At 45.0% G+C, this 26,876-nt stretch overlaps 1 protein-coding gene across 1 annotated transcript in view; it reads right to left on the reverse strand.

The window, feature by feature from the left end:
- Positions 1-653: 653 nt before the first annotated feature.
- Aplip1 (JNK-interacting protein Aplip1) overlaps positions 654-26,876 on the reverse strand; it is a 36,285-nt gene continuing 10,062 nt past the window's right edge. Inside the window, 10 exon segments of the mRNA XM_077636817.1 lie at positions 654-8,509; positions 13,342-13,440; positions 16,021-16,060; positions 16,063-16,099; positions 16,999-17,055; positions 17,057-17,105; positions 17,763-17,766; positions 18,762-18,860; positions 20,332-20,412; positions 26,639-26,818. Coding sequence (XP_077492943.1) covers positions 8,437-8,509; positions 13,342-13,440; positions 16,021-16,060; positions 16,063-16,099; positions 16,999-17,055; positions 17,057-17,105; positions 17,763-17,766; positions 18,762-18,860; positions 20,332-20,412; positions 26,639-26,818 — 719 coding nt within the window. The 3' untranslated portion in view covers positions 654-8,436.

Genomic DNA, 26,876 nt, shown 5'->3' on the forward strand with positions numbered 1-26,876 from the left:
AAGACCCTATTAGGAGCATTATAAATGGCCACACGAATGGACCGCGCCATGGCGCTGAGCCCTCCTTACCATATAAATCAATCAAGGTAGCATGGTGGGCAGCATTGGAGTGGGCAGTTTTCTGAAACAGTTGTCAAAAAAAAAATATGGCGTGCGCTATTCAAAGAATGTGCCAGTTATCTGAAAACTTTAGAACGGCTTCTCTTCGTTGTGAATAATTTTGAAGATACACTATTTCATTCACTCCGCGAACCAAATGCGAGGAAAACAGATTCGCAATTCGAGAATTTAGTGCACATGCCTAGCTCACTTTATGTACCATACAATTTGAATACAATTTTGATTGATTCTGACCACTAATAGGATGTGCCCCTGCCCAGATGTAACTAAAAACAAAACCCACTGCCAAATGCCACCTATATGCAAAACGGCCACTTCAACTAGGCATGGCATTTATATCTGTGCCTCTTTTCAACATCACACTTTGCGCTAAGACAGAATAATGGCATAAGTGCGTGGGAAGGCTACTTTTTAAAAGTGGTCACTACATGCAAAGTTATTCATCTTTGCCTCAGCGTCCAAAAAGCAGACACGCATCAATAGTCCAGGGACAACAAAAAATGAAAATGATACAAAACAGACCAAAAAACCTTTCGCGCCAGGCGCCATTCATTCAAGCAATTTATAAATAGTCTCTACATGTCATTTTTACAAGTACATGTAGATGTACGTGAACACAGTCTTGTTTACATATCAAGAGAACAAAAAAAGCAAAAAACAAACTTCATTCTGAGCAAACATTCTCGCAACTGAGTCATGTTCCCAGCTGGTAATACTATATATGTGAAAGCCACATAAAATATTTCAGACTTAATACCAAACATACAAATAAATTTTGCTAACATGGCATGTAGAACAAATGAATAAGTAATCTAAAAGCTGGCTTGCTCAACAAATCACCACAAATAAACCTCCAGCATATATTCAGCACAGAGCAAGCATTGTAATAAATGCTCATAAACCAACATACAGCAAAACAGAAACACACTTTCCTGAAAAATGTTACTAACTAAACACTTTCTTTTCTGCTGTGAAATGAACTGCAAAGCTTTGTTAAAATATATCAAATGATGCAAACCAGCAGCGCTTCAATATCTGTCCAGACACAGCCAAAGAAAAGTTGTCTTTACAAACTCGTACTTTCAACAGTGGCTGCCACTGAACGCCTGTCCTCTAAGGATAGTTACTTCATGACGAACTACTAGCCATGTAAACTGGAGCTAACAGCTTTATAGGTAGTGCTTTGTACAAACACACTTTCCAGTAGACCGCATGGTAACGAGAACTAAAGAAAAAAAAACATCTAGTCTGAACAACTGTACACGGTCATCAAAACTGAAGGTTATTTCTGACTTTAGCTGGTACATACAGCTTCGACACTGCCTACAGTGAACATGCGGTGGGTTAATTGTATGTACGGGAAATCACACAGAGCAAAAGCTGCCCCCGACTGGTATTTACATCTGCAAGATGCACGACTGTTCTGTCAAGGACACAGCACCACAAAGGGATCTTACTGGCATCATCTTGAACCGAACGTTCGCTAAAGCAACCTAGTCTTTTGGTTAAGACCGATAAATATTATTAGCGTCCCCTTTGTATCGGGGTGGTTGACAAGTGTCACCTAGCCATTACTAATTCCAAATGTGTTCAAAAAAATCTTCGGATTAATCGACAATTTTCTTCCCATTACTAAACTGCAATCTTGACCTACCCACCAACCCTCTAGTCATCTCTTACTTGTTTCTAATAGGAATATGTTCCATCTTTTCCCTGTTTTGCATGCAGCAACAGCAAACGTCGTCCGTGGTGTCAAAGCAACTGGTTAACCAGCGCCACCTAGTGACGTGACATCTGAGAGAAATCTTTTTGAGTTCAGATAAGCACATAATTAAAATAATTCCTCCTCATCAGTTCTGATGTGCAATGGATTGGTGGTGCATTTAAGAACACGCGAACTGACACCACACAAATTGTTTACAACCTCCCGTAGGTGTGTGCTTCCTTCTAGGTTCGAAACTTAGGCACTTCAGCGCGAGAACTATTATTTAGAAATCTGTGAGAAACTAGGAGGCGAAGCCAACAGTTAGGGTACTGTACCCCTGACAGAAGAGAATTGCACTTGCAAAACAGTATACATATCAAGCAACAACGACAACAAAAGTGTCAAAAGTTCAAACAAACCTGCAAAGCCAACGCAGAGCAGTGCACAACGCAGCAATGCAGCCGCAGGCATAAAAAACGAGCCACAAATAAAAAATCAGGCAAAAGCCACAAAACAAATCTCCAAAAAGCCTTTAGACTACATGCTAGCAAAACACTACGCTCCTCTCAAAAACCCACTCTATAAAAGCACAAGGGGCGATACGCATTTCTTTTCAGAAAAATGCCGCCACTTTCATACAGGCACTCCAAAAAATTGTGTATGACAAGGTAAAAAAAAAGGTACAAGCATAAAAGCTAGACTAGTTGCACAAAATGGGCACGCGTAGTGCCTAAAACTTCTTGCCACCTATAAAACGCATTCTCCCTTTCTCTCCGTGATACTCGAGCTCTGCTTGCCCAAGGCTATGTAAAAACAGCATGGCACACAACACCGCAAGCAGAGCTGGCACCTCTCATTAAGAAGCGGTGCACTAAACACACCCGCAAAAAGAACAGTGATAGTCCTCGTTTTGGATGGAAATCCACTCGCACGCAGGATGCACAACAGGGTGATATTTTATAACGTTTCATTTTCTTCTTTTGGTTCTTCAAGTCAGTGGATCCAATCCCCATGACTGGCGAATACAGTAAGCTGTGCCCAATAACACGGCATAAAAAAAGAGGTGAAAAGGAAACAAAATGCTACAAAATATGCCCTCAGGTTGCCATTTATGTTGGCAAGATCTGTAATATACGGGGTGTCCCACACAAGTTGAACTAAATGTCAGAGGGAGTGGGAATGTCCCAAGCTGTAAAGCAGCCCGGATATGCTATGTGTGTGTTGGTGGTGGCCTTAACAAACATGCACCCATTTTTATTTTGGCTGGCTTACTCTCCAGAATAGAGATACTGCACGTGTAAGCAGCTAACAAAATGCCCCAGCATTGGTGCTCTGGTAATGTCTCTTATGGAGGCACTGCACTGATTGCACTCTTTCCTTCATCGCGGCTCAAGTTCGAGAACCATGGCCACAAGTTTCATTGGTTGAGAAGCTGATTAAGCAGCTAGTGTGACACTTCAAAACTACACAACTGAGTATCTACATACTTTGTTTGGGCATATCTTTTTTGCTTCTATGGTAAGCTCAGCTCTTTTTCCATTGCCTTTATCACTCTCCTCTTGTACAGAGTAGCTGCCTTGGAATTAAGCCTGGTTAATCTCACTACTCCTGCTTTAATCGTTCTCTCCCATTTTGCAACACTCACACTGCAGCAGTGATGATGGCAGTCCCTTGGCAGAGGTAAAGGTACATCATTGTTTAGTTATTCAATCAACAATCATAACTGAGCAGCATTACTGTACAGAGCAGATGCAGGATTTTAGAACAATTTAGTAATACCAACAAAAACCCTCTGCAGAGCTCTAGGAGAAAACAAAATTAGCGATTCTATCCCTATGCCGCACCACCAACAGCTTTGTGGACAGAAACATGAAAACCAATACTAAATTATCATACAACCTCACAATATGCATGATGGCATAAACACCAAAATATGTACGTCGAATGGTTCGTGAAAAGTATTAAAAAATTGCACTTCACTAGTAATATCATCACCAGAGCAACTGCCAAAATGTCAACAACTTTAACCCAGAATGATGCCATTTAAAAAAAGTTAGGTTTACACTGAACATTTCTCAAAGGAAGCTGCAAAGGCAAAGGAAATGATGGCTTTCACAGCAACTACAATAGTTTTAACTTGGGCATGCCTCAGCCATTGACCCTCAGGACCCATGGCATTACAAAGCAAAGTGGTTAGAAAAACATCTGAATTACAGGCTTATATGCTTAATAGTCAAATATGCTGTGCCACAGTGCTTGACTCAATGCTTGGGTCAATGCACAGCGCTTGGTTCAAGCTGTGTCAGACAACCCGTATAAGACAGAAGAGTGAAACCCTGTGCCAAGCCAAAGCAGAAAATGACTTGAGCACGGTATGATTACAGTTGCTGCTTAGCAAAGGCATTGTGATGCAGGCATCGGTACTTCGCATTAGAACTTTAGTGACTACAATAACCAATCACTACGTAGTCACCATGTTTTAAGCACGACTCCGTGGCTATTAAAGGAGCGTTCACCCGAACAACACAGATCGTCACACGCTGTGTCACAGAAGTAGATAACATCTCGTATGATTAATGTGCCTATTTTGTGACCAACTGTTTTGTGACAATACAAAGGAAATTAGCATTCACTATCATGCAGGCAGAGAGAAGGGTGCTGATAAGTTAATGAACACAGGATAGGCACACCAGTTGGAGGCATGTAATCCATAAAGGTATCTGCCACGTAACGCCCTTATGGCTCGAGTGGAAAGTACAACTGACACAGTAGTGATAACTTTATAACAAGGCCTTCATGACCGGAGACCTCAATAGAACAGACATATCGATGCTCCACACACTGACGATAACTTATTGATTAACGAGCAACGAGAACTGACAACACAAGCATGCTGACGAGCAGTGAACAGTGTCATACAGCCACAACAGAATACATGACCACAAAGTTTTACGTGTCTACATGCGTAACATCGCAGAATGTATTTCGCACAGTGAGCATTCATTGAGAATTTCCATAAACACAGCTGGCCTAACGTTAACGTGCACTGCCGCACAAGATTGTAGTGGAAGCATTGTTGCCACAAGCAAGAGTGCCAGCCACAGCCTCGGTAAGCATGGCCCACATGCCTACAGGCGCAAATCTAAAGACATAACTCCCTAGGGAGCAAATCCCTAGACTAAGGAAACAAAATTTTGAGTTGACCGAAATGGAAAGTTACTCTGCATTAAATTCTGCGCTCTTGATGCGGATTAGAAAAAAAATCTCCCAAGACAGCATACAATCACAAAGGTGGTTCTTGTGACTGACAATTATGGTGATTCGGAACCCTTTTTAAGGCACAAATCTGAAGAAAAAACTTCTTTAGCATGCAAGTCACTAATCTAGGGAAACCTAGGGAAGAATTTGAGTTGAAATTAAATGTTACTCTCCATAAAATTCTGCATTCCTGATGTGGATTAGGAAACAATCCCCATAGACACCACTGTCTCCAAGGGTTTCTAGTGATTCACAAACAGGGTGACTCCAGGTAAGACAATTAGTTTGTGCCATTGTGATGACCCACAAAGAACAGATAATGAGATAAAAAACGAAAGAGAGGGAGGAATGGGGGCAATGTAGTGAATGTCCACAGGCTTGCATAGCATTTCATCATACACCATCACATGACAGGTTCCTTGACAAGAGTACAAAGAAAGAGCTCACATCTAATGTCTCTTAATGCTGAAGCTCTTGAAGTGAGACACCAGAAGTGTCCCAAAACCAGCAAGACTGTGCACCCAACGCGAGGATAATGCCAGCAGAGAACAGAGGGTCCCACAATCCGATTAACAAAAGTTGGCACCTCTATTGCTGACTGCAAATCGTAAACAAAATGGAACAGAGCTCTCAATTTGTCTGCAAAAAAAGAGTTGCGACATCAAATAAAAGCAACTCCTGTCCCGTAGAGGCATTAACGAATATGAAATGAAATTGAAATGCCAATAATAAATAACAAAAATTTGAGAATAAAATTGTGACAATAAGATATGCATCAAATACTGTTCCTCCTTTACACATTCCGTTCACTCGATACAAACAGGATCAAAATGAAGAATTAGATTATTGCATGCTGTTTCAACAGCGGATCCAAGACTCAACAACTCAACACAACGTTTTAACATTCTTCGACCACCTCATGCCAACTCTCAATGAGCATTACTGCCTCTTGCATCCTTTCGAAGCACAAACCACTCATGTGAAGCATTTGTTAAACATCCAACACTCACAAAGACTGCCTGCCTACTCTGTGACAATGCAATGCAAAGAAAAACAAGATTACTATTATTTTATGTAAAAAAAACAAACCAAAGAGCAATGATAGATGAAATACTAGCAGTACCTATCACTGACCACAGTCCATGCAGTAGCCTGGACTTTTTGGAGCTGCATTTTCCGAAACTGTCTACAATTAAATTGAGTGCAACTCTTTGGGAAAAACATAGGGAGAAAAGATGAAAAAAAAAAAAAAATTGTTTCCCTAATAGGCATTGATTGATTACAGGAGAAAACTAGTATGTTATTAACACTTGTAGTCTTGTTATGCCTGCACAACAAGAACAGAATTTCTGCGAATCAATTGTACAAGTTGTGAAAACCTAATTAGAAATTATCTAGTCATGTCCTGTTGCATTTTATGCATCATCTGACAAAAAAAAAAAGCCGTCACCCATGAGCTGCTGTCATCTAGTGGGGCCGCTTCAAATACACACAACCGCTCTAGAGCAGTTGATTCGAATTGCCCAAGGTGGCGTGACAATCTGCAAGTACTAATTCTTTTGAAAATAGCAGAAGAATGCCACATTTCTAAACACAGAACTTACAGAGAGTTTCACAACTACAAGTGGCATGTCAAACAACTAGGTGTGCCTTGGATACAATCCACAATAATCTTTGGGCTAACAAATCATGTCAAAAAAAGTGTGACCCTTCTCAATCTGCACTGATATGGCAACAATACTCACCAGGAGCTTTCGTTCACAGAAGACATGAAGTAATGAACAATGAAAAAAGCCTCGTGCAATTAGGCTGGCAATCTTTCAGGCAATAAATATCACGCAAACTGACGTAACAGCGTGTGTTAAAAAGAAAAACAAATGGGTGAAGCCGAGTGTTTTTCTGCAGTCCACAGTCGGCAAACATGGAAGTCTATTCTCAGTGATGGGTGATGCCCACAGATTTGCTTAAAATGCAAGTGTTGGCAGCAAACAAAATTCTTAAAACCAGGGTCCCTTTCCCTGCCTCAGGAAAAGGTTGGCCAGAGAAAGCATCCTGAATTCCTTGCCTGCCTACAGCGTCGCTTTGGAGCATAAACTACATTGCTAGTAGTAATGATCGTAATAAAAACAACATACAAATGACCATGAATACTAGCATAATATGGCATTCGGATTACATTCAATGGCACACCAGCTAAAATATTAGCCTGGTTGAAAACAGAAAAAAAAAAGCCTTCAACCTTTTCCAATAAAATTCCACCAAGAGTTTAATACTTTGGCTCAGGAAAATCAAATCCACCACTCAATTAGGTTACTCACCAATCTTAAGAGAACCAATCTTATCTACAGATGCATGCTGCAATAACTGACGCTTAATTGCAACAATAAGTTGAGATCAAATTTTGCCTGCATCTGGGCATGGATGCCAAAGTGGCATTGAATCAAGGTGCATCCACGACTTACTGAAAACCCACAACGGATTGTGACCTTAAAAAAGCTAGGCCAGTCCAAGCACATGTGGTAAAAAAAAAAAAGGAAGAGATCAAAAGCATTAAAAAGCAAGCCTTCTAACGCAGCTTCAGCAAGAACTAGAAGAAACACTGACGTAAGTGCTGTGCCTAACAAAGACCATAAGATGGAGAGTTCTATGTTGACAATCTGAAAATTCATCCTCAAGAATGTCTGCACAAAGCTTAAAAGAGAAATCAATAACAGCATCTGGACTGCCAGCCTGAAGTACACAGCAATGGCAGATACCATTTAATGCCCTTCTTTTGCCTTTATGGTGTGCTCTATCCTGCATGGTTTCCAGCTTCACTGCTGTACACAGCTAAACAGAAAAAATAAATTATAAGAGTGCTGAAAATGTTTCACATAAAAGAATTTACATCAACAAAATGTCCAACTACATGGCCATTTGAAAAGGATATGAAAGTTCTTAAGTTGGGTGATTCGCAAAACCGGGTTCCGTTAAGCGTACAACAATAACGAAGAAATTACGCATCTTCGTCTTCTGGGTGTGCTTCCATCACATTCAGTTTTTAAAAGTGAGTGTTCTCAGCATTGAACAAGCCTGCCATATGCTATAAAAGATTTGAGATTCTCTCTTCTTCAAAGCATCAGCAATTCAAACCCTTCCAAGTTCTAGCTCCAACAGCAAGCAGTATGATAAGCTGCAACGGAAAACATCACTGTCTCTCAACACACTGGTAAATCAACCAAAAACAAAGATGTGCCGGAAGAAACGCTCTAAATGCAGGAACAGGCGCTCAAAACCTCAAATCAAGATACAGTGCAAGTCGGTGCTCAACAGAAAGGCTGTAGAGACGGTTCCACTGCCTAACTGTACTACGTTCACTCTATGTAGATATCTTCAACAGGGTAGGCCATCTCGACAAACTTCTGGTAGAACCTCCTAAAGGCTCGCCTGCAATGAGGAAAAAAAACGCCAAATAAAAAACTACACTGATTAATCGATAAAAAGTAATCAATCAATACTCATGCAATGGCTGCTAAAATGCCCAAACTACAGGCTTAAACTGATAGCACTTGTGACTAGTGCCAGGCTAATGTGTCTAAAAAACCTGAGGGGACACTTAAGCACGGTCTTAAGGGTATGATGAGATACCATTAATGGGTCCCTGCAGAAATATGCATATCACTTCATACACACGGTCATTCTCTACACTACACTGAGAGTTCTCATACCGCTCCTGGCGCAGTGGTGCAGCGGTTAAGTGATGGACCACTGCCCTGCGATGGCAGGCATTGCCATCGGTGGGGCTTGTGAGACCTAGGTTGCTCTTCCCGAGCAACCTCTCGCAACCTATCATTCATTTAACTCTCACCTACCATGGTCGGCAGTTAGTAATGACGTCACAAGGTCACGTGACCTAGGTGGAACGTCGGCTACCTGCTTTCCTGCTCAGGAGATATTTCACTCACACCACCGTCGCCGGGTTTTCCGCTGAATGGGAGACACTTGTCTAATAAAGGGTGTTTCACCTAAGACTTAACACAATTTTTAAAAATAGGTTTTCTGAGTTAGAAGAGCGCTTTTTTCGGCATAGCATTCTCAGCCCTGCAGTACATCAGCATACAGCTAAGGAGTGCTAACTAGCAGGCTGGTTAACTAATATTGAAAAGTTAACCTTTCCAACTATTACTGTTAGGCTCATTAAATATTGATATGCGCGTAGCTCACCGCAAGTGATATCCATACCAGTTTCGAAAACGCGGTTACCCTCGTCGCTATGGCCCAACAAATTTTGGCTATTTCGACGAGTCACGTACACTGCAGAATTTGCTTTGCTTAGAAGCTTCTCCAAAGCGCAAGTGTTTTAGCACGCTGCAGCCAATATTTGTTGGGCCACAGTGTCAAGGGTAACCATGTTTTAGAAGTTCTAAAAACTGAATTTTGGATATCATTTATGGTGAGCTACACGCATATCAATATTTAAGGAGGAGCCTAACAGTAATACAGTTAAAACTCGATTTAACGAAGTTGAGGGGAGCCGCGAATTATTTCGTTAAATCGAGAACTTCGTTAAATTGAATGAGGCATTTCTTGGGCACATAATTCAGTACATTCGATTACAGTAAAACCTCGTTAAAACGTACCCGCTTAAACAGTACTTTCGTTTTAAAAGTAGTAAAGTCAAGTCCCCGACTGAGCACCCATTGAACATAATGCATTTTGCATCAGCATAAAATGTACCAGCTTATCGCGGTCGTATCGGTTAGCACGTACCATTTTCACTTTTCGTCGCACTCGCGCGTGACGAATTCACGCCGGTAGCACCGACCCAAAGGACGGTTCGGCTAGCGGCGCAACAATCTTCCCTAAATACCGCCGACGGGATGGCAAGCCACACAGCTAATGACAAATTGGCGCCAAAGTTGGTAATCATACAACTAGCGCAATCTTTGGGGGTCCGTATGGTCATCGTCATGACCCCCCGCGCTACTTTCGAGTAGGTAGCGCCAACACCACGACCGGCACCGCTAGCGCGTATGAAAAGAAACAACAAAAATTCTTACTCAACAAGAAAGGCCCGAGGGGACTACAAATTTATTTTCCGCCAAAGAAGTCGGTGATCTTTGCCTGCGTGCGCTTTGTGAGCAATGGCCGCACCGATTTCTCGTAGGTCTGAAGTGCGTCCAGCGCGTCTTCCGTCCCCTCGTGTGCGCCGGCAAAATGTCGCAGCAGATCGAGAGCATCCATCACCTGACCTGGTGTCGGCACGGGAGCTTCGGCACCTGCAGGGTCGTCGGCAGCGTCTTCAGCCGTCACTCCCTCCACGCTTCCTACAAGCCGCAACATATCGGCATCAGTCAAAACTTCCGTTGTGACTGCGTTTGCGTCGGCGTTCACGTAGTCTGAGAAACTTAAGCCTGTGGGCTCTTCATCCACTGAGCGAAGGTGTTCCCAGGCATCTTCATCCTCGTGCACGGCGCTCGCGCAGTCCGGACCAGCTTCGGCAGTTTCAGGGCCTAGTGTACCGAAACCGGCAGTCCTGAAGCAGTTGACAATTATCGACGGCCTCAATGCTCTCCAAGCCGCCGCCACCATCTCAACCGCCATAAAAATATCTATTTTCGTCTCGCGCTTCAGCTCCAGGTTGAAGAGAACTCTGTCGACGACTCGACGCTTGTATGCGCACTTCACGCTATTAATTATCCCTTGATCCAAGGGCTGAACCACGGACGTTGCGTTTGGGGGGAAGTAGCGGAGCTCCACGCTGGTCAGCTCGACCTCTGCAACGTAGTGGGCCGTGCAGTTATCCAGCAACAGGCATACTTTCCTTTTCTGGCGACACATGTCGCTGTCAAATTTCTTCAGCCATGTAGCGAAAATGGCACGCGACATCCACGCCTTTGAATTGGCAACGTACTTCACAGGAAGCTTTTTGGTGCCTTTAAAACAGCGCGGCCTCGCACTCTTTCCGATGACAGGCGGGTCTCGTTTGTCGGTGCCGTCCATGTTGATGCACAGCAAAAGAGTCAGCCTTTGTTTGCTGTGTTTGCCGCCGTGGCACGCCTGCCCCTTCAGGGCGAGTGTTTTTTTAGGCAGCATTTGGTAGAATAGACCGCTCTCGTCGGCGTTGTAGACGTCGCTGGGGGCATATTTTCCCAGAATGTCGGGCACGTTTTCAGACTGCCAGTCGCCGACTACAGCCATGCTTACGCTGCTCGCTTCACCGCTAAGCACTTTCCCGACGATGCCGTGTCGGTCTTTGAAGCGCGACAGCCAGCCGGGACTTGCCTTGAACTCGTTGTCGCCCAGCAAGCACGCGAAAGAGCGAGCTTTTTGTTGGAGCAGGTCTCCACTCACGGGAATATGTACTATTCTTCGCCCGCAAATCCATGAACAAGGCAAAGAGGGCCTCTTCCATTTTGCTTTGAGGAGTGGTCTTCAGCATTTTTTTGCGCGAGAGATTCCCCGACGAAGTGGCGCGGAGGATGTCATCTTTCCCTTTCAATATTGTGGAGAGAGTACTCGCTGGAATGCCATGTGATGCAGCCACGTCACATTTCTTCTGTCCACTTGTCACAGCACGAATTATGTCCGCTTTCTCGTCCAGGGTAAGCCTTTTTCGTTTCTTGCAGGGCTCCATCTGCTAGTCAGGAGGGTTAGCGGCGCGCTTGCTCGCACACACCACGTCCGCGTTCACGATAGCAAGGCTAGACTGATGGAGGCCTAACAAGCTGAGCTTGACAAAGACGTGCGTTCAAAGGCACGGGGAAATCCGCACAAGAGCGAACACAGAGCACAACACACAAACACACACAAAAAAACACGCGAACTGCAACAGCGCCATCTATGAAATGTGGCACGAAACTTTTTTACTGCTGGCGCCATCTCGTGAGCTCGACTCAAAATTAAAACTCGTTTTGCGCCGCGCAGTTTGAAAAAAGCGACGGGATGAAGATGCTCCGCGCTGTTACCGCTGACTCGCAATAAATAAATTTTGGGGTGCTGTCTACAAAATAGACCAAAAATTAACACTTTTTCACCTTTATTTCTCGAAAAAAGGTTTGTTAAATCGGGACAGATCTCGGAATCGGTTTCGTTATTTCGGGTTAGTCAAAGCATTGAACCCTATGGGCGTCTGAGGGGAATTAGGATACCTTCGTTAAATCGAGATTTTCGTTAAATCGGGTTTCGTTAAATCGAGTTTTGACTGTATTTAAAAAGCTAACTATTTGACGCTAGTTTGTCGCGCCAATCAGTATGAGGTCGGCACGATGAAGGAAATGATTGATTTACTGGCTGAAGTGCTAGAATGTCTGATGGTGGGGAGCCGAACGGTGCGTGACGCCGGCACGAGGAGGGAGCTGAATTCGGATGCACTTCGGCATCATCATCTTAGGCGGCTGGTGCTGCTCCTGCTGCGTAAGACCGCTGCTGCTGCTACAAGTTAACCAGCCTGCTAGTTAGCATGCTTTGCCTGTATTCTGATGTACTACACCGCTGAGAATGCTATGCCATAAAAAAGCGCTCTGCTAATTCATGAAGCCTATTTTTTTAAATTTGTGTAAAGTCGTAAGTGAAATGCCCTGTACAGAAGCAGCACTCACAACCACTCCCTCCAATTTTTTTTTTTCCTCAGTAAGATTTGAATCTGCAGCTCTTCCCTGGTTATGTTTCATGCTTGTTCAGAAGCAAGAGTCACCTTTATTTGTGCGAAAATTGCATTTAAAAACTTCTTCTTCAGGCTTTCTTGCACCCCTTGGCATCACAAGCATACTAGACGCAGCTTGTGTACCAGTGCCTGTGCGGTGCCTGTGAAGTGTGTAGGGCACTATTAACACTGGGTCATTCACACGGCACCGCAACTGTCAGTGGTGTGGTACCATAATGAACCCAAGCACCATATGACAGCGAGTTCACCGAGAAACGAGCGCTCAGTTCTGGCAGCTGCCTCAGAAAGAGAGGGAGGGTTTATTGACGGGAAAGGCAGAGAGGCAGCTGCCTCTAATTTAATTGCCATTGCTATAATGTGCTGTAATGCACCTAAAGAGGCGCCAGCTTCCGCAACATGGTGGGGAAATCAGCGCACATTTAAAGCAGTCCTTAACCGACTCAGCGGCACAGTTGTCTGGTGCTGTGCTGTAAAAAATAAAACTGCAACTGGGACCCCAGGTTTATGCAAAGCTCTCTCTCAAAAGGCACATCATTAGGCTCAAGGCAGGCACCGAATAGTTCACCATCTTTTTCCCTAGAGGGCAGTAGCGCGGCCACTCCGGTGCACTTACCCCACAGCCTCAGCCACTTCCCGCGTAGAGCCCTCGGCACGAAACACATGGCAGGCAAAGCGCTCTCGCAAGGGGTGCTTTGTGATGAACCCAAAATACCTGCAATGCGAGAGGACGCATTTCTCCAGTGTTTTTCACTGTAACCATCCTCATAAAATTCAAAGAAGAGGAAAAAGTTTTTTTTTTCAATACTACAGAATTTGAATTAAGGAAAGTGTTTTGCTCGTAGTGTGTCATTTCTTCATGTTGTATGTGTTTCTTCGAGCTGTTTCTAAGTACAATGCATTACCAACTAGCCCGGAACCTTGCTCTTCTGTTTTGAAAGCCCAACATACTCTCAGTACAACACCACCAGTTCAAATGTAGGAGATTACCCTGTGTTCAGGTTTGCGAATATGAAACACAGAAGCACAGGGACAGAAAAGCAGAACAACCACCACTGGAAGGAATGCAATGTCTACACAAGAAGGGGTACAAAAAAAAAAAAAGAACACAAGCACGGGAAACTGAACACTGAGCATTAAAAAAAGATTATACTCATATATTGCAACAAAATAAGCTAATTCGAATCTGACTGCCTAGCAGATCAGTGAATTCAGTTCAGTGCTACTACAAAAGTAGCAGCAGTGGTCAGCACATTGGTTTCAATGATGCGGACGCTTTTTTCCATTTGGAAATTTTCACATCATTTTCTTGACTGACATCTAATTTTAGGCGTAAAAGAAAAGGAATGCATGTCTTTTGAGCCTCTGTTTAACACAGGAAATCCGAATGAAACATAAACCGCAGTCATAGTTCGATCCCCCCCTTTTTGTGGCAGGAAATTTTGAATCCTCCAAAGTCAGACTACAGAACACACGAAATTCCTTGGGAAACACCAACAGATAAAAATAAAAAGGCTGTTAATTTTGAATCATGCTTTGTGTACAAATGCACCTTCAGTACATCGAAGGTTGCAGTTGTAATCCAGCATCAGGCAGTGCCTGGAATTCTCGTGACACGAAGAATGGCACTTGCTTGATATCATGCGGTCAGGGAGACTGAATTATCTCTCTGAGAGATCCCCTCGTGAACCGTGTCACACCTGCTGTGGTGACTGCACCTGCCAGCCCTACAAATGCCTTGCACATGCCAGCCACTCGGCTCTTTTCGGTCGAATACCAACTAGAAATGAGATACTTTTCATCACTACAATATTATTATCTCTAATAATGGGCATCAAGCAATACAGTGATTGTTCCTGCAGGTTGATGCAAATATGTTGTCGCCAAAACTGCCATGCTTGAAGTGCTAATTTGCTCAAACAGATAAAGGGATCAAGCGTGTCAAGGAGTCGAGGAGAGCTGCTCTTGTAAGCAGATTCTAGCTTTCATACGAATTCAAACAAATAAATTAGTGCCATTCCTATCATTCAATTACTCAAACTAATGGCCACAAGAACAAGAAAAATGAAATCTTGGCTGCCAACACAGTGTTTCAGAAAAATGGTTATCTCTGCAAATTTTGAAGTAAACCTAGGGGCCTTAGTCAAGGTGGCTGAAGACCGTTCTCCTCCCGAACACTTGAACCGCTAAAACGCGGCAAGAAAAAGCAAAAAATCCAACAACTGCTCACAGTCTTGGCACTACAATTGGTGCACAAAGTATTTTAAAGAGGAACAAGTGCAGTTGTTCCACCGCGGGACCAGTTGAGGGCCGTCGGCAGTCCTTGTGGCACACATACCAAGCACAGAGAGAGTGCACTCAGGCCAGTGGCCCCCGCATCCCAATCCACATGCCCTGTATAACTGAAGACATTAGTGGACCCCCCCATTATGTGTCCCCTGTTCATGCGACGACCCGCATTTTACGACGAAGTGGTGCGGGCCCTGTGAATCCCCCATAGGGGTAATGCATTACAAGCCTCAATTCTACAATGGAAAATTGTGCACGCGCCACTTCACACGACGGCTGGCGAGAACCATCCAGAATGAGAAAGACTGGTGGAGCACTTCTGGCAATCAGAATTAAGACAAAGGCATGTGCGCAATGATGCAATTTAGCAAACAATGGCCTGTAATGACAGTTCTTGCTAACTGCTCCGACTCTGCACGTGTGATCCGCGGCTGTCGGTGCGAGGTAGTTCCTGACTGGCCCACTTCGCTGACAAAGGCATCATGGAAATCAACTGTACCACCATGGACGAAAGTTTGCGAGAAGCAGATTCGTGGAAAAAAAGTTATTTCTGTGCAGTCACACAAAGCAGGTAAATCAAAAGCACTGAACCACGAGGGGACATGCGTGCTCCATTGGCAGGAAAAATATCAGCTGATTAATTGCCAAGGCAACACAGAAATAAATATGTTTCTGCAATTGAAATGTACTGTGCCAAAGGACGACGAGATGGCGTCATCATGACCCCCCTCCCCCATGGCGCTGTGCTGAGTGCAGAAGCCTGATGCCATTGCATCATCTGCCATTTCAAATGCTAGTGCAAAAAGCTTGCCGAATCCCAACCCTTGAAGCTAGCCAAATTTTAAAAACTGTCCACCTGCCTTTCAACAGCAACAAACTACTACAGCGCCAGCTTCAAGTGGTACTTGACGTAACACAACTTTTGGTACCACCTTTCAAGGGCACATCAGCTTTTGCAATTTACTCCACAAATCAGCAACCTTGCTCAACAATTCGAGAAACTCACTTGTGGTCCTTTGGGTGATATCCGCAGAAAGTGACGTTCTCAAGTTGAAGAAGTAGTCATGGGTTGGCACATGGTTGGGCTGCGGGAAAATGAACATGCACATGAGTTCACAAACTAATGTCTCATACAGCAACGTTGAAAACTGGTTAAGTTGCGGGAAAATGAACATGCACATGAGTTCGCAAACTAATGTCTCTTACAGCAACGTTGAAAACGAAGACATCTACAGCACAGTCAGAAATTCTGTACTGTTTCATTATTACTGATGGGATTATCTTATCTTTCCAAGCAAAAGAGACATACAAGCCGATGTTTGGGCATCAGTACCCCATTGCAAGTTCACGCTCATGGAGTTTTGATTACCAAAGCTTACATTAGGCAAAGGATGATTAGGCGGATTAGGGCGTAACATTAGGCAACGGATGGAAGCCAGGACACGTGAAGTTCCTCAGCACTTTTTGAAAGCAACTAACGGTTCATCCAGGCTGAAAAGTTTGAGGACCGCTGCACTAAGGCACAGTTAGAAAATGAGGGGGCTGGGCACCTTTCCTGAGCACTTTGTCCCAGAAAAAATCAAATACTGGCAAGAAAGTGCTAGCACCTACAAGAGAAACTGGCGAAATACCGTTGGGCACTGGGATTCCTTTTCTTTTTAAACACAGAAAATTCTACATCAGTGACGTGGTTGGCTAACAACGCCATTTCTGTGCTCACTACAACACAAAACAGCCAGCCCAAGCTATAGTTGACTTCTCCCAGAAGTTGGGGCAAAGAATAAAGAGAGAATAAAACAGAACCAGATGAAAAAACCACGCCTGCCCTATCCAGCTCAATATTCCTGCCTGCTTCCCAGAGCCTAAACGAACTTGCCAAATAAAGAATAGGCAAAGAACTCCTGCAAGGCACAATAGAGGTACAAAAACATGAAAGAGAGACAACCAAGAGAGGAAATGCGATGCAGGTGAAACAACTGCTTACAGCTGGTCGCCCACGGTCCACCATTCGAAGGCCGAGATCTGTGACTTCGAGGACACAATGGATGTGATCCGTGCACACCAACTTCGGAAGCATTGGCCCTTGGCAACCTGTTGCGAGAGAGAGAACATAACGTTCCCCAGGACACTCAGCATCATACAAACAGTAGTGCATATCTGTATGCAATCCAGGGTTTTTGAGTGTATTAACTCACCCTTCACGGACAGAAAAAAATTGTATCTCATGGTCCCATTTACATGGATCCAAACTAAATGTAGCACTTACTCAGTTCACAGAAAAATAACTCCAGGAGTTGCCAAAAGCTGGAGCTAGATAGGTATTAGAGAACTAACCCCTTAATTCGAGCAATTCTTTTTCCACTGTGATGCATGCCTATGGGAGATCTTTTCGAACCAAAAAAAAGAGCACGGCAGTTCATTACACAAATCAAGTAGAAGCTGCTTCCTTTAAAGTCACAATATGTTCAATACCACAAGGTCAAGTTCTTTCTATTCCTGCAAGTTTTACTTAGTGTGGCAGGTCTTACAAAACAGAGCGGCATCCGAGCCAACAGCTTTGCCATCATGGCATCCGACGGAGAATACATGTCCAAGCCAGAGTCATCATTCTCACTTAGCTCCAGGCAAGGCTTCACCATGCCTGCCTAAAACTTGTGCCCCTTTTGGGCATTCATGCTGCAACCATGGTGCATCCCATCCAAAGCAGTCTGTTTTCCTAGCACCTATTGCAAATAACCACAACTAAACTTACCTATGTGCAGTTCACATAAGTTTCAGTAGATGGCAGCAGTTAGACAAATCAGAGTGCCCTGCACGCTCGAAAAGAACGTGTTGCGTCTTTATAAAAGCCCTCTACAGTGCAATCAACAGAAGAACGCATCTAAAAGCATGCCTCCCACAAGCAGTGTGATGAAATCAAGATGACTAGTGTTAATGCAAAACTGTGGGCAGTCTAAATCACAAAAAGTTCTGGGGGCATTTAAGCTCTGCCTTAAGGGTATGACGCCATAGCATTAATGGGCCCCTTCAGTGGCCTGGGATGTTCCTCTTTGCATATCCCTTCGCAGACGACAGACACCGTCAGACAAAAAACACACAAGGCTTCCTTTAAACAGTTGAAGAACGTGCCTCAATGGCCCTGGGGTAGCGGCGTGCCTGACTCGCTACCCAAGGGTAACAGGTTTGATTCCCATCTAATTGGCCCAATTTTCAACACAATTAATTTACATTCTTACAAGTCATAGTGAGGTTTGAGGCATGTAGCAACCTTGTAATCACAATTTCCCAAATGTTTTAGTCACTTTTTAATTCTGCAGCTCCACAAGTGACTTCATAACCCTCTCGACCAATACAGATTTTCTCGACACACGGGAATGTAAGGAAAGCAGTATGGCGAAGCAGTTTCATTGCAATGGCTGTAACTCCGCTATTAACGAGTCCTTTCAAAAAATGTTTGCGGCCACGCATTCTGGAGATGATGCCTCACAACCATAGGGGTAGAAAATATTTTCGGCCAGAGGGTGGTCAGTGGCCCTTTAAGGCTATAGTGTTAAAACATAAGTCTTTGCCACCGCCACAGGCGGCAGCACTGCCATTTAATTGCATCAAAGAAGGAAATAGGCCACAGAAAGAAACAGGCAAATTCAACAAGAGCCTAAGAGAAAAAAAAAGTTTCAAAAGAGGAGATTAAACCTGGGTGCATGAAAGCAACAGTCACTTTCCTGCTTTCTGCCTCTCTCACCTTACGTATGGCCTGGCAGAAGACGTCGCTACCCTTGTGGCAGGACACTTCAACCGAGCCCAGGAAGTCCAGCAGGTACCGCTCCTTCCTCATCTGCTGCCCCTCTGCGCACCACAGGTATTAAAAAATGCAGGATCACCCTGTGTGCGCTTCACAGGAAGAGGACCACCGCTAAAACGTACCATATTTACTCAATTCTAGCTGACCAATTTTCAAGGTCACAAAAACAACAACAAAAATGAACAGTGCAATGACTTCGACTGTAATGCGCACCCGATTTTCATGCTTCGATAATGAAATGACTCTGTCATTTTTAGGCGGCTTTTTCCGAAAAAAAAGTGCACGTGAGAATCGAATAAATACAGTATATACAAATGGCAACATATGCGCTGCATACAGGTACAGCCAAATCTTTGCACCAAAGTGAATGCCATAATAATAAAGCACGCGCAATGAGCACCAATAATCACAGTACATGCTCTTCCCCATCGCTGCTGTGCCATGTGCCACTACTACTGGCCTGTGGTACTGTGGTACACTAGAATAACACTAGAGTTTGTGTGTTCTGCACCACTATATATGTTAGGCACCTGAAGTAGAACCCCGCTATAGTAAAGTCGATTATAGTAAAAACTCGGATATAGTAAAGTGAAGCTGCGGTCCCATTTCGCCTCCCATAGATGACTGTACATTTTTTTTCGGTTAGAGTAAAGGTATTTTTCCAAGAACTGGCTATAGTAAAGAGCTTCTGGGCGGGGCGACGTACTTCCTGCTGAATGATGACATTGCGGAACGCGCGAAGTCTAGCATCGCGAGGTAAATAGATACCGAATATGCTCTTTAAGGCGGCTTCACCACCACGCTCAGGATTCGCGAGGAGAAGCCAACTTTTCTGAAGACCTTGGGGCTATTAGGCAAAGCTCGAGGCGCGCACGGAAAAAGTAATGCCGGCTACGAGCTTAGAAAGAAGGCGTCGCGGGTCGCTGAGAAAAGAAAACAAGTAAAAGCGCAGAGAGGAGCAAAAAAAGGAAAGAAATGTGCGTGCGTTCATAGCTACATAGCAGGGCAGTGTGAAGCACGCAGTGCGAAGCACGGGGAAGCAGCGGCAAGAAGCGGAAGCGCGGCAGAACTGCGTAGGCGGCTTTGTTGCGCTTGACTTTGTCGCGCGCGTTTCTTAACTACTGCTTCTTAAATATGCTGAGGCCACACAAGACAATGCCGTGATCACGGAAAACTTTGGTTTTCACGCAGAATCAAACTCACATTACTTTTGTAGCCATGCCGTATTCGTGTAAAGGCGGTACTTCAATAAAACGGAGAGTTGAGCGAGTTGGTACATACTGCTGGGAATACATGAACGACATGAACGATGTTGAAAACACAATAAACGATGTTGAAAACGTGGTAACATGTGATAACTCATAATAAATAGTCATCACATATAGGGCTGATAAGAGCAGGATATAAGGTATTTGTGAATATTTGTTTTAAAACCTAAGTTTCATGCTTAGTAAGCAGCCACAGAGTACAGTCAGAGCCATGCCATCACCAACATCAGGAAGAACATCCCCATACCTGAGCCAATGTCTGAGTAGTCAGCGTCAATCACGTAGGCACTTGGGAAGATCCCCGAGGCTCCCGTCCTCAGGTTGACACCTGCACAGAGTGGGGGGGAATGTGTAAGCACTGGTTACTCGCACCAGTCAGTCATGCGAACTTTGCTGTCGATGAAAGCCAAGTGAGCAATGCAAAACACTGCATTGTTGAGTGCAAGACGATGAAGCCGCTATGAAAATTACTCCAGCATAAAACGTCAACAACTTTAGAGTAAAGTGATGATGGTTTTGATTTAATAGCGCAAGGAATGCACGACCAGAGAAAGCATTGTGTTTAACACGTGTCTGGTCTGCTCACTGTGTTCTGACCCACATCCTTATGCAATACACACCTGAGAAGCTGACCATCACACCAGGGGAAAGCTTGTACCCATTAGAAAAACAGTGGGTATCCCCGGAAGCCTTTGCGATCCAACCTGCATGGCTTGCACATGATGTGACTGCTCAAACCAATAGGCCACTGCTGCGATGGAATTACGTTACCCCTACCAAAGTTGCAAAGTTAAGTATAGTGTCGACAACTTTGGGAGTGAATTAAACAAAAATTACACTATAGGCCCATTTTCATGCTCATCAAAAGAGGCTAACGACATTCTTTGCTCACAGCGAAGTTTTTCTTCAGAGGCGAACCTTGCACTGAGAACCATAGAACTCTGTGAGGTATACATGCAATTTATTCACTATTTTCCTTTTTTTTTTTTGAGAAAACAAGTTTAATGGAAGCTAGATGTAGCAGTGGGCTCATCATACAGCGTGTGGAGCAATTCAAAACGTGGGGCTAATAACAAAGCGTCATGCTATGTCAGTTCCTTTTTTTTTTTTTTGAAGTGAAAAGCTTCACTATGCTAGGTAAAGCAGTCTTTGGGTAGGCTGGAGAATGACCTTCAACAACCTTCAGCCCAACCACGTTAGCCGCATGACCATATGTGGTACTGTTCTGGTGCAGAACCGTTGCCAACTTACCTTGACACATAACGTTTAGTTAACCTTTGACCTCGAGTTGAGCTTTAACATTGGGTGACCTTTGGGTTGACCTTTCACCTTAACATACGATGGGGTGATGTGAAGCCGCATGATGACATCCAATGGGGGTGTCGCAAGACAATGGAATACCGTGTCATAGCCACGTGGCTGTGTGGGTATGTATAGAACGGCTGTCACGAGCGTGTAGCGGAGCTGCCATGAATGAGCCTCAGGCGCTCAGCAAGCGTCCTTGCTTTTCGCTGAATTCCAGGGTTAGCCAAGTTAAGCCACTGACAGTTTTTTTTCTTTTCTGGGAAGTGGTTTTGGGCTCCCCAATTTCCACCTTATTTTGAAACTAGAGTAAAACCTTGCTATTTTAAACTATGTCAATTTGAACTTTTGGCTAACTTGAAGTAACCCCCGGGTCCCAGTTCACCCCTGTGTATTTGAGTGGGAGAAAATTCCCGATAATTCAAACATGTCGGTATCCACAATGATTAGTTCAAACTAGTTAGACCCTTGCCCTCTGCTCACAGATACTAGTTGATCCATAGTGAGTACAATGCTGCTGCACGAGTAGAGATATGCACTTTGCTGGCACAGCCAGCACTCCGGTGCATGCCGTAGCCGGGTTTTCATAATATCCCAGGGCTTAGCAGGCACACCCTGTGCCCTCGGCACAAATCTTTGCAGCAAGTTTTCACTGCGCCTTTACCACGTCATCCTGGTTGTTACTACTGCTGTGTGCTATCACTAGACATCGCATGACTCACGAGGATGAGTACAATGAAGGCAACGCGAGCCAGTGCACCATCCCCCAACACCTGCCAAGTGCATGTGACATAGCGTCGATGCTCCACGCCGCAGCACGTTACTTCTCCGCCGAAGGGAATTAACACTGTGACTTGTGAGCAGACTGCGAACTATGCTTGTTGAGTCGTGGCAGAAGAAATGCAAGCAATGATGATTACTTTTAATTTTGTCATGTGTTACCTCTTCCCTGTAAATATGTTTAGGAGCATGAACAGCAACATATACAGTCGAACCTCGTTATAACGAACACTGATATAGCGAATTATCGGTTATAGCGAACTAATTACGAATTTTGGTTGGTCATGCTTCATTTCAGTGACATTTATTCTTTTATAACGAAACCGAAAACGCGAGATCCGCCGCGATATCGGCTGTAACGAAGAAATATTTGGTTTACACGAGGCTCAGAACTTGAAAGTAGCATAAAAAAAAAAAAAAACCAAAATGAAAATCGAAGGCCGATACACAGCTGAATTTTTTTTTTTATCGTTTGAAAAAGTTTTGCCGTCTGGCACAAAAATCGCGTTTGGATGGTCGCGCCACCTGTGAACAGAGCGCGAAAACTCTGAAAGCTCATGACATGACAGAGGGCCGAAAGGCGGCGCCACTTGTCCAGCGGTAAAGAAAGGCAAGCGCAGCAACATTGGCAACTTTGAGGCCGGCGTTCTGACATCAGCACAGCGGCCAGTCTTGTTGTTGCAGCGCTCGAAATGGCATCGAAGAGGAAAGCGATCTCGCTCCAGACAAAGCTGCAGATACTGAGAGCTGTGGACAGTGGCCGCAAGAAAAAGGATATTGCTTCGGAATTCGGCGTTCCTCCAAGTACGTTATCCACCATTTTGGCCACTAGAAAGAAGATTGAGGGCAACACCGAGGACGCCATAAAAGCCGACCGTAAACGAGTTAGGCCTTGCCATCACCCGGACGTGGAAGCGGCTTTGCTTTCTTGGTTTAAAGATGTGAGGGCGCGAAATTTGCCGGTGTCGGGAGCACTTCTTCAACGGAAGGCCCACAGCCTGGCCTGCGTACTGAGGCATGACGATTTCTGTGCAAGCAGCGGTTGGCTGCAACGTTTCAAAGATAGGCACGAGATCGCGTGCCACACTTTGTCTGGCGAAGGGTCCGCTGTCGACATGGAGACATGTCAAACGTGGCTGGAGAATTTTCGTCCTCTGCTCCAGGAGTACGACGAGTGCGACGTATACAACGTCGACGAAACCGGCGTGTTTTTCAAGTTGTTGCCAGAGCGGTCACTGGCGATGAAGAACGAGACCTGCCATGGGGGCAAGAAAAACAAAGACCGGGTGACTGTCGTCGTTGCCGTGAACATGGACGGCTCCGACAAAAGACGGCTCACCGTCATCGGCAAGTCGGCACATCCGAGGTGCCTGAAAGGCGTCCGGAATTTGCAGGTTCAATACACGTCGAACAAAAAAGCGTGGATGACGACCAAGCTTTTCGAGGACTGGCTGAGAGCGTTCGACCAGGACATGGAGAGGCAGCACAGGAAGGTCCTGTTGCTTTTGGACAACTGTTCGGCGCATAAAGTTTCGATCGTGCTGAAGGCAGTTCGCTTGCAGTTTTTGCCACCGAACGCAACTTCTGCTTTGCAGCCTTTAGACAAAGGCATTATTCGTTCGCTTAAGTGCAATTATAGGAAGCGTTTGGTGACGCAACTGGTGTTTGACATCGATCGACATAGATCGACAACAATAAACATCAAGACGACACTCGAAATGTTGTACGGGTCGTGGAATGAGGTGAGGCAGTCGACAATAAGGAACTGTTTCGCGGATGCCGGTTTTGTTCTGCCTGCCGACGAAGAAGAAGTGCAGCCCGAAGACCAGGCAGAGCTGGACAGAACTTGGGATCGGCTGGCAGTCCCAGGCGTCGAATTCGACGATTTCGTTTCGGCCGATGAGAACTTGGCCGTGGCGCCCGAGCTGACGGATCAAGAAATTGTGGATCGCGTTTTGTTGCCCGAGGATGACAGCAGCAGCGACAGCGGTGAGAGTGAACGGGATGAACCAACGATGAGCAGTGCGGATGCCGCGGACATGGCCAGGAGGCTGAAAGGATATTTGGAAAAACTCCCGACGACGAAAACTGCTGACGTAGAAAAGGCCCTCTTGAGCATGGACAATGTAGAAAACTTCATTCTGCGCAGCGCTGTGAAAAGCCACCAGACGAAGATAACATCTTTCTTCAAATGAACGAATGCAAACCTGTTTGGCTGATCCCGGGCTGGCGTTGCATATGTCTCCTCGCCCAACGCCGCCTCTCCTCCTTCTCTTCTCGCCCAACGCCCCCTCTCCTCCTCCTCCTCTTCTCTCAAAGCTGCTTTGGCAGCTTTTTTTTTTTCAACGGTCCCTCTCGGGGCCACCAATCGCGCTTCGGCAGAGCACGCAGGCGCGATGGTTCCCGCTGTGTCTCACTCGAGTTCCTCTCTCTACACCAAGTCGCCTATGCGCAGACACATGGTGCAGTCGTTTCGCGCCACGCACTTTCACGTGCGCGGCGACGTAAGAACAGTCGTGTCAACCTTCCCATATTCCGGCCTATTTTGATTGAATGCCACAAGGAGACAGGTAAGGATTACCACGTTTGTAGTGGGTTCAAAGCCAAGTATATAATGCATTTTAGTGTCTAGAATATTTGCGCGAGCCAAATTACGAATTTGTCACAGCCGATATTTATGTCTACTGTTACAACGAATATCGGATATAACGAACTGATTTACGGTCCCGATGCTACTTCGTTATAACGAGGTTCGACTGTATTTGAGCAATACGCTTGTTGCTCACACAAATACATTCCAGTACTTGTTCCTGGTGCATAACTGACAGATCAATTTACTCCATCTGCAGTTCAGGCTCCATGATCTTAATTCTCTGAATCACGCATCATGAACGTGTAGCGGTGCCTAGCCAGTGATAACGAGTCCAGATGTGGCTGCTTTGGGTTCTGCCCATATGATGCAATACCCACTAATTTTAGCACACAGATAGTAATTCATAATTTGAACGATTTTCTAGCCCCCTCAGGTTTCAAATTAACGAGCTGTAAAGAGTACGTACTGTAAGTGCTTGCAGCTGACTGTTTCACCACACAGTCAGTCACTGATAGCTGAATCTGCATTTTTTCAGGGGCCACAGTTTCGCGTATTCGTAAGGCAGGAAGGGACAGAATCCAAGACATGAACGGTTCCTCAGCATTTTTTGAAAGAAGTTTGGGTTCCCTAAGACTCTACAGATTGAGAGCCTCGGGTCTACACCAACACTGCAAATCTGGGGGTTGGTGCCATTAACAGCCATTGCTGTAAAATAAAATGTTTTCACTGACAGACAACAATGGGTAACATGAGGTCTGTAAACCCATGACAGTTTAATTTGGAAAATGAGAATAAAAAATCTGGTTTGGGAGAGCTGGTGAATGCACTCAAAGCATTTCAAAACAGCTTGAAAAACAAGGGACAAACGAGTAACAAAAATAGTACAGGTGCAGTGCAAACTACCAAGCATTGTATTCTTTGAGCGGAAAGGGGGGGGGGGGGGGGGGGGGTTGGAAGCATAATTTTATACAGTAAAACTTCACTGATTCGAACCCATTTAATTTGAAGATCTCCCGGGATAATTCGCACTGCTGGTGTGGCCCTGGCCAAACCCCGTGGTGTGCGCAACGCAATGCAAAGTCAATGGTGTTATATGCTCGCTAATTTGTATGCTGCAGGTCTAACGTTAGTTAATTAGGCAGAGCTTATGAAAGAAGGCCGTGTTGAGGCGTGACTGCAACACCAAGCGATCACTTCTCAAACACGAATTGCACTTTGAAGTGTCCCCCAGGTATCTCCCGAGATGGGCGCAGCGGTAGGCATGCGATGATTGAAGAGTTTTGCACCCGAAAAATAGTATGAAACCTCGTTTCATATTTGCTTTTGGGAGTTCCATGGTAGCCAGTGGCAATGGCAGCTACTACTGGCCATGCTACAGCCAGCCAAAGGAGCACAGTGGTGTGCTGCAACACTACCACTTCTGAGGGGGCTCCACCACTTCTGCATTGCACTGCAAAAAACGCTGGAGAGCCCTACCACTTCACAGCAGTTCTGCTTTGACTCTCCCAACAGTGCACATGCCTTAAAGCATAGACGGAACAGTGAAAAAATGTTGTTGCCTAGTTCTCTTGAAAACAGGTGACCACTGCCCAGTCTTTCACCCAGTGAATTCAGTGTGATCACAAACGGTTTTCAGCAGTTTTTCGAGTCATTTGATCACTCAAACTTTCAAATAATTGTAATTTTTTTTTTCCGGTCTCTCAAACAACAATTATGGAGTGCTTAGCGAAGCCAAAGCCATCCCTTTTTGTGCAAAAAAAACATCCACTTGTTCCTGGTTTCGCCAATGCTATTTCATAGAGATCTAAAAGGAAAACAAGAACTGCAAGGCCAATGGCTCAGATATGCAAGCGGTTTTAAACAAATGGGGGCTGTGCACCTTCACACCATGCGTCATCCGCCTCCTTGCTGACATAGACGGGGTCCCCAATGTCAATGGCCACCTCATCTGCATGCCGGGGCACAAACCGGTACAGGCCCCGGTGGGTGGCGTCCTGCAGCTGAAGCACGCCTCCCGATGTGGTGGTCGAGCTTGGGCTGCTGGCTGACAGTGGGCTCCCTGGCATTGCAGAGAGAGATTGAAGGGTGAACATTCACGCCTGTTCAGAAACCTAAGC

The sequence above is a fragment of the Amblyomma americanum genome, chromosome 9, assembly GCF_052857255.1.
Source record: "Amblyomma americanum isolate KBUSLIRL-KWMA chromosome 9, ASM5285725v1, whole genome shotgun sequence".
NCBI classification, from domain to species: Eukaryota; Metazoa; Arthropoda; class Arachnida; order Ixodida; family Ixodidae; genus Amblyomma; species Amblyomma americanum.